Source organism: Oxyura jamaicensis, chromosome 1 (assembly GCF_011077185.1).
Source record: "Oxyura jamaicensis isolate SHBP4307 breed ruddy duck chromosome 1, BPBGC_Ojam_1.0, whole genome shotgun sequence".
Classification (NCBI taxonomy): domain Eukaryota; kingdom Metazoa; phylum Chordata; class Aves; order Anseriformes; family Anatidae; genus Oxyura; species Oxyura jamaicensis.
This window is the reverse complement of record NC_048893.1, coordinates 139,577,733-139,592,773: the sequence shown is the minus strand read 5'-3', so window position 1 is coordinate 139,592,773 and position 15,041 is coordinate 139,577,733. Positions and strand designations below refer to the sequence as shown.

Sequence of the window (15,041 nt, the reverse complement as noted above, 5' to 3'; positions counted from 1 at the left end):
GAAAGACCCTCAGTTATTGAAGACGACAGTGCTTTGCAAGCTTATATCCTGTTCTTAATCAAAACTGTTCATACTATAATGTTTATTCTCTTAAAAGATGTACAGAAGCACTAAAATCATTAAGATACTACTTTAAATGATGTTTGAGGGACTTCAGGACATATCCTGTGCTGACCAGTCTGTATACACAGAGCAAAGCAGTACCGTAATCTCATGACAGGCACTGATAGCAACTGGGAATTTGTTCACTGCTCGTCACCAGGTTAGGATGTAGTTTGCAATATCTCTGAGTTTCAACTTCAAGTCATTCCTTTAGGTCAAGTCATTCCTTTAGGGATCCCCTTCTGATGTTGTTAAGATCAGTGGTAGCTTACAGACTGCAGACTAAATAGCTTTGTTATTAGCATCTGAAAAACTTAATCTAGACAGATGTGCTTGATCAATATAACACTTAGGGCATATCTAGTATCTAAGCAGTTTGCTGCGTGGCTTTTAGAGTATGCTTATTGCAGTTACTGTCAAACGTATTCAAGTCAGTTAGATGTAAATAGTAATTTCCTGGGCAGAAAGATAGTAAGGAAACAAACCAGGAAGCTCCATTGTTGCATACAAGATATTTTTTGTTGGTTTCAAGGAGCAAAATGTATTGCTAAACTGGTCTGCTAGATGTGGCAATTTTTACACGAATTAAAATTGGAACTAAAAGCAAATCCTCTCACAGTGATTAAAGTTCTTCAGTCAAAATAGAAGAACAAAATGTCTTTTTCCAAACTGTTTGATCATTTGCTTTTATTTTGCACGCTCAGAAAACATGGAAAAGTAGACTATGTACTAGAGAAAAGGACTCTTAAACTTTCTTTGTGGTTGGTGTACCTCCACCTCAGTTCTTCTGCTAGTCATTCTCAGACAGTGAGAATCCACATGTTATGGGGTTGGAACTAGTTGAATATGGCAGGTACAAGAAAAGACTGATGCAGAGGAGGTATGAATTTAGCAACCAGTGTGGTCCCTTACAATTGATGTTCCTAGAAGCCTTTTCTAATATTACAAATACCAACGGCAGCTACTAAGTGTTTTAGTAGCTTGCATACGTCTTGAGTTAAAAGACAGTACATGTTTTAATTACTTTAATCTTTTTTTTCTTGCAGTTATGGGTGCAGATAGTTGACGGAGATATTGAGGATTCTACACGTTCGGATCTCTATGAATATATAGTAGACTTCCTGACGTTCTGCTCAGACCAAGATCTAGTGTGGAAATACTCTGAGTGGGTTTTACAGAAAAATGAAGAGGTTTGTAATTGGTGTACTTTTTCCAGAACATCATAAATATAATGCTGCAGCAATGTTTGGGTGTTGAATAACGTTCATATCATCTCAGTAGCTGATTGCTGATTTTTTTGCTGAATATTTAGTAACTAGTAAATAGTAATTAATAGAAACCTGAAAGTTTTCTTCTCAATTCTTCTCAGTCACACTGCTAGCAATCCCTATGCTAGTGATAATTGCCTCTTCTTTTTCTGAAAACAAAGCTTGAGTCATTCTGAACAGTTCTGAACAATGAAAGATATCTAACCTTTTTTTCACATTTCTAAGATAATTTTTAGACCTCCAAAAAAAAAAAAACTTCACCTAAGATGTTAGCTGCTGTTTCTTTTTCTTATATAAAAAAAAATCAGTGAAGGGTACTATCTGTTTACATTACAGGAATTATAGAATAAATAGTCTTCATTCAAGTCAACATCTTATTGCGAAACAAATTAACTTACTCCAAGAAAATTAAAAATAGTTTTGAAACATCTGTTGGTGTACTGTGCTGTGAAATGGGATGTTTTACGCTGTATTAGTCTGTGCTGTTGGAACTGGTCGCTACCTAATCTAAATTAGTTAAAAGCTCAGTTATTGCGTGTAATGACCAGATTTCTCAACTCTGGTTTTGGTCACTGTAGAAGTCTCTTAAAGGTGGTGATATGCACAGAGGGAGAAGGCTGTAAACATTCTGGTCTCCAGCTTATGCTTTATTGCTACAAAGGACTGAAGTATCTTGTTCTGTTGCTATCCAGATCTGTGTAATACTTCTTGTAGGTAGTATAGATTATGCCAGGTGTGCATATAGATTATTAAGGTATACGTATAGAACAATGCAGTGTATATAGAACACCAAATGAGGTAAGGGAGATAGGAGCAGGTAAGATCACTTTAAACACAAAGTAGTGTAATCTTAATGGTGTGAGTGAGTTTTACATTGTCTGTTTTCTGTATAATGTACTAACTGATCTGATAGTGCTATTAAGTAGATAGTGAAATTGTAATAAAAATGGTTGTCAATAAGTTCCTAAATACAATTATCTCTTCTAGGTTGGGGTACAGATTTTTACTAAAAGGCCTTTGGAGGAACAGGAGAAAAACATCAATCCAGATGATATCATCAGTTGCCTTAACAAATACCCTAAAGCACGTGTTAAATATCTAGAACATCTTGTATTAGAAAGAAAAATACAGGTCAGTCCTACAAATATACCAGAAATAGTCTATACTCTGAATCTCATGTTTATGATGAGCAACTCTGAAAATAGCCAAAGTCTAGAAGAAATAAGCATAATTTGAAGGCTTTTTATGTCACTTACCCTTCTGAGTATTGCAAGGTTAAACTAGTTTAAACTAAAGTTAAACTAAGGTTAAACTAAAGTTGAGCAACTGCTAATCCTGTTGCACAGCCTCAGTAATATATTAATATTGTTAATTCTGTGTAGTAAAAGTAGGTATTTATTCTCTTATTATCTCTTTCTGGAGAGATCTGAAGAAATAAAATTAAATTAAAAATAAAATTAAAACATGCATCTCTCACTCTGTAGCATTGCAAGCATCTCTATGTTGAATGTCCAAAAGTTGTGTTCACTAGCTGTGACTGTATTCTATCTGTGGTGGTTTTTTTAAAGTATAATACAGAAGCAGAAAACTTTATAATACTTGGATATGAGACATCTTAAGCATAGGAAAAATTACTTTAGCCTGCAAATAATGAATACAAAGAAATAAACATCAAAGAAACTCAGTAAGTCTGGCCAGTTCATGAATTTACATTCTTAAAATGTACATACTAGATCGATGATTTCTGTTGCAATTTCAGATATCCCTGATGTATGACACTGACCAATTAATGTACTATTTCTAATATTATGAATATTTCCAAATAAACTTTTAAATAGTTTTATTACTACCTGCTAGTAAAGGCTGGGTTATAAACTTACTTGCTCTCTGGAAAGTACTAGATTATTATGACTGCTTCAGTGAAAATGTTTCAAACAGTAGTCAAATCATCAGCTTTTGACGAATATGAGGTAATGAATAATGCAGAAAGCATTGTGCTGTCAGAGTGCTTGTCTGCCTCTGGTGGTGGCTTTCTCAGATTTTATTGCAGAAATAGAAAAGGTCAAAGAACATCTGAATATGGTGAAAACTGCATTAAGCCAAAGTTACTTTTTTTTTTTAAAGTAGGGAAAATGAGGAGAAGAGTAAACATTCATGTACTCAAAGGAGAGAGATCTGTTTTACTGCATTGACTTTCATTAGAGGAGCTTTTGAAAGGAAATAATTTTTGCACAAGAAAAACTATTTATTAATCTCTTTACTTAATGTGAAAAGGGGTTTAGGAATAATATACCCATATGTCTTGTTGATGTAGAGAACCCAGTACTGTACATATAGCATATCCTGTCTCGTGAAGCTGGTGTGAATAAGTTGTCTATTTGTATGAACAAAAGACTTGGATGATCTGAATTAACTGAATGAACTTAAACATTTCTATGTAATTATGTAAATATTCATTGAAGTGTTATGGGGAGAAGGAGTTGTATTTCTAAACTGAGCTAACATTGCTCTTTTCATTTGTAGAAAGAAAAGTATCATACTCATCTAGCTGCATTGTATTTGGAGGCAATACTTCAGCTAAAATCTGTGACCACGGATAATTGTACAGAAACAACTGAACTTCTGTCAAAACTACGCAGTCTTCTTCAGAAATCTGATCTTTATAGAGTTCACTTTATTTTGGGTAAGACACTTCTCTATAAATGCTGTACGTTAGCTTCAGCAGGAAGCAAAGTTACAAAGTTCTCTTACAGGTAAAAAAAATAAAAAAATAAAGTATTTGAGGTTTCTAGATGGTAAGCGTATCAACCAAATATACCTATTTCAAACTCAAGGTAATTCAGCAAATACAACAGCTGTTACTGTTCCCTTTGATCTGAGTTCATGAATCAGAATGGTATGTTTGCCACTTCATCAAACACAGAGCATGTAACTAGATAGAAAAATTATCTTCATACAGTATCTTAATTTATACTCAGTTTATTTTTAATGATATGCATGTAACATGTGACAATCTTTTGAAAATGGAAAAGTTATAAGCTTATTTGTTAAGCAGATTGTTTCGCCATTAGTGTGAACTACAGAAAGCTTTGAAGAGTCTGATTTACTAGGACTCTTGTTGTACATAACTGCCTCTTGCCCTGAAAACTGGGTTTCATGCCGTGCAGGAAAAGAAGAAAAGGATCCTTTATAAGTGAAAAGGACAGTATATATGTTATTTGTAGTATAAGGCAAGCAACAGTTGAGCTAAAATACCTCTGGCCAGTGCTGCTTTACCTGCTTTTTAATGTACCTTCCAATGGGTGAAAGGGAAATGGCTTGTTGTACTGAAAGATGTGAAATACTTTCTGAAAGTCAGTGGGAAAAGTCTACTGGCTGTTGAAATAGAAACAGGTGAGTAACAACTAAAATAATGAACTAACACTTACTGCCCCCTTAACTTCTCAGTCAATAAAATATAACAAGTAATGTACAAATATAACATACTGATTAAAACTCTTGCTCTTTTTTATCTTTAAGTAAAAGTTACAACTTGGATTATTCTCTTGAAATCCATGTATTTCAGAACGCACATTTTCATACATTTCTTGTCCTACATAAAGATGAGATCAATACATGCTGGTGTGTTCCTTCTTGAAAAACAAAAGAGTTTTTGGGGAAAAAACATTGTATTTCCATACCTTTTATCATGCCTGAAAAAAATTACCATTGAGAAAATGTAGTGTTTCCATTAAGAAAATTTCCCACTATGAAAATACGGACTTTAAATGGTATGTATTTTTCTATAACATTTGGCAGTGGCAGAGCTTAAAAATACTGCAGTTATATCTTAGTTTATCGTACGTGGTAGCAGTGTGGGCAGAAACATGCAAAACTCACATGCTGGAATTTTAAAAGATTGGTTTTATCACCTGTTGCATAGTAATTCCTTCTTTCTTAGTTTGTGGTGCTCTTTTAAGAGCTGTTTCCAGACATCTGGGCATTCTTGTACTTACAAATATGTCCTCTATACAGCTGCCAGAACCTCTGCAAAATTAATGGGAATTGTGCTCACTGTGGGTTTGTCCTCACTGAATTTGGGAGTAGTAGTAGTCTCTCCTCCACTGAGCCTTGTTTCTCATCTAACAGACAAAGTCCGTGGCATGGACCTTCATATGGAAAGTGCAATTTTGTATGGAAAACTAGAAGAACATGAGAAGGCTTTGCATATCCTTGTCCATGAGTTGAAGGACTTCCGTGCTGCTGAAGAATATTGTATATGGAACTCTGAGAACAGAGATCTTCAGTACAGACGGAGGCTTTTCCATATGCTGCTGTCAGTATATCTAAATCCAGGCGCTTCGGATTATGCGCTAGTCATGGCTGCTGTGGATCTCTTGAATAACCATGCTGCAGAGTTTGACGCAGCTCTGGTCTTGCAGCTGGTGCCTGACAGCTGGTCAGTGCAGCTCCTTTCCCCCTTCCTGGCTGGAGCAGTGAGGCAAAGCATTCACACAAAAAGAATGACACAGGCTGCACTTGGGTTAGCACAAGCTGAAAACTTGATCTACAAATACGAGAAGGTAGGTTTTTGTTTTTAACAGAGACACTTTGACGCTTTATTATATATTTACTATGTATCTTAATTATAATCAGACAGTTGAAGAGTTAAGAAAAAGTTGAGATCGGGTCCTTGGCGCAATTTTAATTGGTGCATTTATTAGCTTTTTTGCCATAGCTACTAGAGTCAATTTTATGCTTTCTCAATAAAACAAAAGGGCAGGTGGAGCCTTGAAATAGGAGCAACTTTGAACTTGTGGACTGAATTAAAATGAATCTGAGATTTCTAGATTAATGAAGCTCTTTCCGTGTTTTTTTTAACGGAGCATTTTTTTGCTAGGATTGAGCCCTGTCAGAAGTTGCAAGAAAGCTTGGTGTTAACGCACAGCACTTGGCGTTAATTAAAGTTTGTTAATCTTTTATTGGAGATAAATTCACTTGTGAAGCATTCTTCTATTCCTAGCTACAGAGATACTTAAAGTTTCCAGTGGATTTTTAATTTTTTTTGGTCTCATAAATGTTTACCCAGCTTAATCTGTCTGCGATATGAATGTGACAATACTTGGTTTGCTGTCAAGTTGTCATGTGTCCTTGTTTAGGACGCTGTTGCAGGGTTTTAGCTACGTTAAATGTAATTGCCTTTCTCAGAAAAACAACGAAAAAGATTAGGAAGAAGCATGAAAATAAACTAGTATGAATGTGGAAATTGAATGTCAAGTTAAATAATTTTAAAAACTAAATCTTTTTTTGCCACCTGTGTCATTGACTGTGTTCGTAATGATATGCTGATGTTACCAATGATCCGGTATTTTTTTACTGCATCTTAATTTTCCTTCCTTGCTAGATTCATGTCTGGATTTTTTTTTTTCCTTAGGTCAAACAAAAAGGAACCCCAATTCACCTTTCGGACAAAAAGGTCTGTCAAGTGTGCCAAAATCCTTTCTGCGAGCCTGTATTTGTAAGATACCCGAATGGGGGTATGGTCCACACACACTGTGCTGCAAACAGACGTCTGAATTCAAACATGGCTCATCACTCTTCCAGCTCCAGCAATCAGACTTGAAATATGTTCCAGGTCCCACAAGTTCCCGTGACTTACATCCCATTGAAAGTGGGCTGGAAAAAAGAACAAAGTGCAGCTACTTTAAGTATAAAATCAAGATGAACAGATAGTCCTTGGGTTAATGGGAGGAATTCCATAAACACAAAATATGGCCACTTGCCTTCTCAATTTCTAATGAATGTAGATATAGGAAAAAAGTTCACTACCACAGAGAGGTGTAAATATAGGCTCTTCTGTACATAGTAATAAACAGATAAAGAAAGCAAGCCTTTTCTCCATAGTAAGGATGAGATGAATGTTATGGAGACAAGGTAAACAGTTATTTTCAGAAATGTCACTTTGCACTGAATGTGGTGTTGATAAACATGTAGAGGTGGAGATGGCATCTCTTGAAGTTGGAATTCTTGGAGCATTACATGACAAGACTGGCATAACGCAGCTGACTGTCAGGACAAAAACATAGTTTGGTTATGATGTTTGCTGCAGCATGTCCTCTTTTGGATTCTCTTCCCCAGGATCACGTTATGAACTTGTTCTTTGCTCTACGAGTCATTGGCTTTTGCACTTTTTAGTACTTTTATTTCCTTCCCCTCTCCTCTGCTGTATAGAATTTAAACTTGAGCACTGGTCTGTTAGGTTTCTACTCCTACAGTTACTGTAGTAAACTGAGTGGAAACTGATTGCCTTGGTCACACAGCTGTGCTTGGAAGAAAAAATGAAGTCAGATTGTCTGGTTAGGCTGTAGTCACTTTTATATGGGGAAGATACTTTAATATTGATTTATTTATTAATATGCAAATATACTGTACATACAGTTGAATAAATTGATCTTATCATAGAGTTTCCTTGGAGGATAAGGATGTAGCTGATGCATAAGCATATAGGTTACATGCTAAATGTTTGCTATAGCATAACTGAAGCAGATTGGAACTCCACAAGAATGGGTGTTACTACCTGTGGATGACTTTGTGCAATCAGAATCATGGAAAGGTGATATAATTGGGAGCAAATCTACAAAGATGCACTACAGGGGTACTGGATCTGTTGTATTTTACAAAACATTCTGTAAACTAAAGCTTTTCGGACAACAAAAAATATTTAACTGCCAGGATGGATTGTTTAACCATTTTAAAGCAATTTAAAAGAGGCAGTGTCCCACAAAAAAAAGGTTCAAAAATGATGACTTTAAATAAAAGTTAAGAATTTCAAAATCAAAGTATTTCTTTCAATTTTTTAATGCTCTAATAAATAGTGAACAGCATGCAACTGACAGTCAGTGGGGTTTCTTACTGTTTTAGTGTTCCAAATCAGAATTCAGGCTTCCCGCAAAGGATCATCTGCATGTTATCATCTAGATGCGGTCTCAGCAGAAGTCTCAGAAGTGTTACAAGGCTGTTTCATAAGCCAACCTTTCCATAAATGTTGTGTTGCATCCAAGAATGGGCAACCAGACTGCATCCAGGATATCTATTTCTTTCTATTGGAAGCAAAAGCCTTTTGGATCTTTCTCTTTCCTGAGTCAGCAATCAGAAAAGTATAGACATTGTGTTGGTTTAAAAAAAAGTTTTTTCTTTAGCTCCTTCTACTAAGGTATGTAAACATTTATTGAAAAGCACCTTCAAGAAAGACATTCTCTGTCACTTCTGACTTCTGCTATGAGTGATTCTCCTGTGCTTCATTGATATGAGCAGATTCTGTGTCTGATACTGTAGATCTGTATCTGTTTGCTGACCTTTCAAAGATCTGATGAGCTTTGTGTATAGTAACATGCAATTCATAAGAAATACTTTATTTCGCTGCAAGCATCCGCAGTGTGCTCTTTGTTCCTCAGTTTTTTGAGGAACAAAGTGTGTTATTTGCTACTCAATAAAAAGGAGGTATTAAAGCAAACATCACTCTCCATGGTCAAGACTAATTCTAGCTGCTAGGTAGTGATGAACGAACTTAGTATTTGTGATTAGAGATCATATTACTCCAGACCACAAGAAAATTCTTAATTGTTATTGCATGAAAAGGTAAGGCTGAAAAATATAAACAACTTACATTAAAGATTTTTTCATTTTTTTTTTTACTTTGGCTAAAATGTAGCATTAAGAAATGTCTGTTTCTACATACAAAACAAATACAGAAATAGGAGTAATGCAAAGTAGCATATCTGCAATCATTGATGACCAAAAAGGTGATTGCTGAAAATGGGAAATCTAACCCTTTTAGCCCTCCAGGAATGGGGACTGGAAAAAATATTAACATTTGTTTCATACATTACCTTTTTTTCTCCAGATGAGTTTTATACTGGAACTCATTTGGATGAATTAATATGAAAGTCCCACGGTAGCAAAATGAAAAAGCAAAAAAATAGCATGAGGCTGAGGTAGAGCAAGAGCTCAGCAGGGCAGTGGCAGGTGAAGGATGCTGTTGCGGTGTGCATACAGCACTTCAGCAACTGGGACAACGTGCAACCAGGGGAGATAGCAGCCTATGTCAGAGTGATGTGTGGGATGCTGTATTTCATCACCAGGAAACTCATGGAAGGTGTCTGCACTTAAATCCTCTTAGGAGGACAACTACACCACCCCTTTGCGTAAGAAATTCAAATTGGAGAACCTGAAAATGTTCCTCCATTTCTTAGCGCTGTCAGATTGCTCGTTCTTGTTTGTATACCTGAAATGCTGAGACAGCGTTGCTGCTTTGGTAAATTCTTCTGACATGGCTACAGCAGCAGTGGAGGTACAATAATCTGGTTGTTAATTGCCAACTAGATTAATAAAGACAGGAAATAAAAATATTTTGTTGACCATCCTGCTAGATCTGAAATTGGATGGACTTGGGGCTCTCGGAGGTTAAGCTTGAAGCAAATGATTTTTGTTTCTCTCTCTGTCCAGTTAGGGGATGTGACCTGCCCTTGCAGAGAAGAGAATGAAGCAGATTATTTCTTCTTAATATAGCTCTTGGTAGAATACTTGTTTGTAATTGATCTTCAAACTTTTTTGCTGACGAATGTCCACAGTTCTGTTTGTGTTGAAATCTAAACACTAGTGCAGATTTTTTTTAATGTCACAGGGTGACTGTGATTCAGGGCATAACAAATGAGGTTAGTCTCTCACACGGATGCTTTTGCAGGCATTGAGACTCATTTACCACAATTTCTAATAAAGGAAGTATTGCATTTCTGACTTTCTTTGCAGCTCTCCTCTGTTACAGTGGCTGACACATACAAAAAGCACTTCTTAAATACTTCTATTTTTTTTTTTGTATATCCTCTTTTCCTCTCATAAAAATTGTCTGTTACCTGTCTGCATGTCATCTTGTGCAGTTTTTTCCTTCTCTAAGGCAAAAAGAGGAAAGAAGTTGCCCAAAATTTGGTGCTGTGTTCGAAGTAACAGCTGTACACTTATGACTAGGGAGAGTTCACTAGGTCTTAATTTCTATGATTTGAAGAGAAAGTTATGTCAATAATATGAGAATAATGGGCTCAAAGTCTGGAGAAAAAAAAAAAATAAGCAGTTTATATGGAGTACACCGTTAAGAACCTATGAAGTGACTTTTTCAGCCTGTCCTGCAGCAGCTCAGTTGTTTGCAGGAGCCTAGGCTACAACGAGAACTTGGCTTTGCTGCCCACACTCCCACCTCCAAAAACTAACCTGTATCACCCAATTTATGTCACCTTCCTAGCCCTTAATTGGCATGAGTGTTAGTCTGGAGAGTTCTGGATGCTCCTTAGCACATCTGTATCTGTTCAATAAAATCTCTCTTAATTTCCTCAACAACTTGAAGCACTGATAATGTCAGCTGGGTGGTGGTAGAGGTGGAGCCTCTGCATGTCTTCTGAGACTTTCATTACATATTTGAGCACACAAGCATTATCCTGATTCTGCTTAATCTTTATAACAAAACGTGTTATTTGCAAGACTCCTATCCTGAATGACATTAAAAGATGTTATTTTATACTGTTTAATCAAGAGGTAGCTTCATTTTATTAGTTTTCCCAATTTGCTAGTCTTTATTCAGCATAGACCTAAGTCTTTTATTACATCCTGCTGTTTATAATCGGCAGTAACTGATACATTTTCATTGTGAGCTCTCCTCCCATTGCATCTATTTACTTTTCTTTCTCCTGCTGTACAACACTTTGGGGCTTGTGCCCTGTGAACACTGATAATTAAATGTGCTGCTATTTTTAAAGGAAACAAAAAGAGTTAATGACATTCTACAGTGTTTGATTATAAAACTGAAGTTCCCCTGCAGTAAATTTTGTTCGGATGGAAATCTGTACTGTTAATGCTTTCTGACTTAATGGTTATGTTGGTGAACATATACAGCAGTCTGTGAAATGTACAAATGTATAAATATGTTGATTTTTAATAAATACTTTTAATTATGCTTGTCATTCATTCCTAGATACACAAGCAATAGGATGCGAATGGCCAAGTGAAAGACAAATTATTTTTTTTAGAGGTGGATAGAGAATTCATTGGGGTGACTGACAAAGAAAGGTGGTCAAACAAGAAGGCTGAATTCAGCAAGTACAGGATGTTCATGAAAAAACAGGTGCTCTTCAACACTGGTGGGTTTTGCTGAATCTGAAGTTTCAAGTGAAAGTAGCTACTGCCCTTCCAGATTTGGAAGACCTTAATTTGCCTCCATGTAGCTTTAATCCTTCTGGGATTAAAGCCAGCAGTAGGGGACATATGGGCAGGGGAAGGACTTCACCCTCCCTTATGACAGTCCTGGAAGCAGTCCTGGTTTGGAGGGCAGGAGAGGGCCACGGTGACACTGCAGGACTTGATGAGGAAACTCTAGGAAAGGGATGGTAATGGCTGGGGAGAGGCTGGGATAAGCCAAGGGAACATGTGCAGCATCTCCAAGGGGAGGCAGCAAGAGAGGAAGAGCACAGAAGTTCTGAAAAAGGAAGAATCTGTTTTTTAGGACACATATGGGACCTCATTCAGCTGCTCTCTTGTCATACTCTGGATGAGCTGGTATATTTTCTCCTTGCATCTCTCCTGCCTGTGATAGAAAATCTGATATGTGACCATACTGGCCTTCACTAGAAACCTAGATTGCATTCTTTTTCCTTGTTCAAGGTTTCTTTTTGCAGGAGGATCATGGATGTTTTATGTGTGATCTCAGCTTAAACCTCTTGGAGCATTTGGTGCTCAGGCAGCAGAGGACAGGGTAAGCAGCAGCAGGAGGCAGTTCTGCTGGGGAACATGGTGCTGGTAATGCTGCAGGACACCACAGGCAGGCTGGGCACCACGTAGCTCGGGAGATGTCGTTTTGAAATTTGTGCCTGCATTCATCTGGTGAGGTTTCCGCACCTCCATCAGGCCAGGTTTGCTCCTTTGCCTGAAGTAAAGGCTTTTGGTTTTGGGGGTCCTCAAGAGGCTCTTACAGAGGTGTTTGGGATGCAAGGGTTGGGGTGCAGCATGATGCTGAAGGGAATTAAGAACATTCTTGCAAAGAGCATCGCTTCTTGGAGTTTCAGGCAGCAAGGAAACACACTGGAGAGCCCTGGTTTGCATTTCCCCCAACCATCCTTCCAGTCAGGGGAGGGAAGGCAATGCAAAGAGTCAGCTTCAAAAAAAAAAAAAAAAAAAAAAAATACAGTTGTGGCTTTGGCACAGCAGGAGTTCAGCTTGTTTTGCCTCTAGACAGTGGTTAGAAAACGGTCCACGCTAGTCATCCAGATGGCAACTCCTTCCAAGACAAATAATCGATAGCGTAGCTGACTTTTGGCAGAAATGAGCCCCAGAGGTCTGGTTCACTGCAACAACCATAGCTGCAGGACAGCACAAGGTCACGGAGGCCAGGGCTGCCAACAGAAAGCTGATGGCTGAACCCACAGCAGGTTTTCAGTGGGTAATGAGGCTGATGATAGTAGTGCCTAAAAATCCAATAGCAACGAGGAACGTTATTATGGCCTGTAATTGCCAATAACACCCTGAAGATACTGCCTGGTATTTGTATTGAGTGGGAGCTGACTGTCCCCAGTCTGGGTTAAAACCAGAAAAATGTAGGCTGTTGGGTCCTCCAGAGATGGTTTTGTCCAAGTCCAACTCAACGCAGGGTCAACCTGGGTCAGGCTGGTTGTGTTGTTTTAGGCCATTGCTGGTAATATTGAAACCAGACTGGGAAAGGCCCAAATGTCTTCTGATCAGCTCTTCGCCAGAGGAAAGTAATGCTTACGCATCCTCGAGAGTCTGTGCTATAATATAAATGGCTAAAAGCTGTCTCTGTCCTGGAGGATTTTATTTTATTTCTTTTTCAGATGCTATAGGATTGAATAAAAAGGGAATTTCCAGAAGAGAACAAGCTACTTTGGGATTTACATGAGCTGTAGCTGATGACAGCTTCAGGAGTGTCTGCTTGGTGCTTCTCTGACTTCATCACCCATATAACGAACAGCAGTGCTGATTTCATGCAAAACAAAACTCTCAGACAAGGTCTCCTGAATCAAACTGTCTTCTGAACCAAAGGAAATGGAGTTAAATAACACATCATCTAAGTCTTATGTAGGGTCAGACTCATCACAAAAAACTTAGTTATAAAATTTCTTTCAGGTAGTTCAGGTGGTCCTGGCAAGGGAAATCATAAAAAAGCAGCAACTTGGATGTGTTATTTTATGGATCATTACCTGGTCTAGCTTTACACAACTGCCCCCCTTCTGTCTGAGTGCTGTGACAGTGGTGGCACTGCACACCAGGGGTCCATGAGCCACCTTCCAGCCATGCACCACGGAGAAAAACAGCACTGGCACTTCAGCAGGCACCTCAGCTGGAGGAAACTGCCCTTAGCTGAGGGGCAGAACATGCCATTTACAAGGCCCTCCTTCACTTGGCCTGTTGTGATGGATTTTCTTTCACCCAAGTCCAGCAGCAGGCAGGGAGGCAAGTCAAGGACAAATACATCGTTCCTCCTAACACACGCTGACAAAGACCAGTGCAAGCCTTGAGTCCCACGGCACAGCACAAATATACAAAACTTTGTCCCACAGGATCTAGGCTGCTTGGTGTAGTTCCCAGAGAGTTTCTTTCTATCTCATGTGAAGTGTTTTCCCACATCACTCAGCAGCCAGGAATTACCCCGCCTGGCCTCAGGAGCAGAAAGCTGCTGCCTGTTGCATCGGCACCAGTGAAGGTCACTGAGCGAACCCACACCATTTGAATAAACCTAGCAGCTTTATCTGTCACCACGTGGAGAGGTACGTACCACCTGGAGGCTATGTTAGTTCATGTCCATGCTTTTCATCATCTGTGCTTTCCTATAATGACATTGTGAGATGTTTTTAGGACTCCCTTCCAAAAGATGGATGTCTTTCCTCTAGTATAATGATGGAGAATAAACTCTCAGCCTTAGCTAGTGCTGGGTAGAGCACAAGCACAGTGAAATTACAGCACCAAGAGCATCTCTTCCTCCCCACTCGTGCTGGCTCACCTTCGGGACATTGCAGTTCTGTTCACTGTCTCTCATAACAGTATTTTGGGGTGAGGTCTTTGCTCGTGCAAACTCCGTTCATGCACGCCTAGCACTAAAGGTTCATTAATTCCCACTTTCTGAAATTACGCAAGCTGCATCAACATGATAGCTAGTGTTTCCTCTGTCTCACCTCTTAAATAGTGTTTTAAAAAATGTCACCTTTTGTTCTTTCATTAATGGCAATTTAGAACCACTGAGGAAAAAAAAATAAGGCACACAGCCACAGAAAGTGTCAGGAAGTTCATCCAAGGGGGCCTAAGATCACAAGCTTGAGCTGAAAAGCAAACTCATCCCTGAATAATTTCATGTTTTAAGTATTCATATTCAATACTTAAGGTTGTGTAAACTCCTCTTGCTCCCCTTCCTCTCTCCTCCCCTGTTCCCTGCGGCTCACCAAGATTACAAGACCTGTGCCGCCCTCTTAAATGCAGCAGTTTTTCTTTTTGCTCCTATCTCTCTTTCTGCCGATGGCTAGAAAGGGCCAGGGAACATCCCTAACTATCTCAAGACATTTCTTAGGGCAACTGTATCAGCACTGTCTACCTTGGTGATATAGCAAAGTTTTGTCAGGCGAATTCATGAGAAAGGTGACT

General features: G+C 38.4%; 1 protein-coding gene across 2 annotated transcripts in view; it reads left to right on the top strand.

The window, feature by feature from the left end:
* Nucleotides 1-8,535, top strand: part of TGFBRAP1 (transforming growth factor beta receptor associated protein 1) — a 33,168-nt gene extending 24,633 nt beyond the window's left edge. For both annotated transcript variants that reach the window (XM_035316779.1, XM_035316781.1), the window contains exons 8-12: nt 1,149-1,292; nt 2,358-2,501; nt 3,894-4,053; nt 5,499-5,932; nt 6,784-8,535. In XM_035316779.1, coding sequence (XP_035172670.1) covers nt 1,149-1,292; nt 2,358-2,501; nt 3,894-4,053; nt 5,499-5,932; nt 6,784-6,972 — 1,071 coding nt within the window. In that variant the 3' untranslated portion in view covers nt 6,973-8,535. The remainder of the gene's footprint in view (nt 1-1,148; nt 1,293-2,357; nt 2,502-3,893; nt 4,054-5,498; nt 5,933-6,783) is intronic.
* The last annotated feature ends 6,506 nt before the right edge of the window (nt 8,536-15,041 follow it).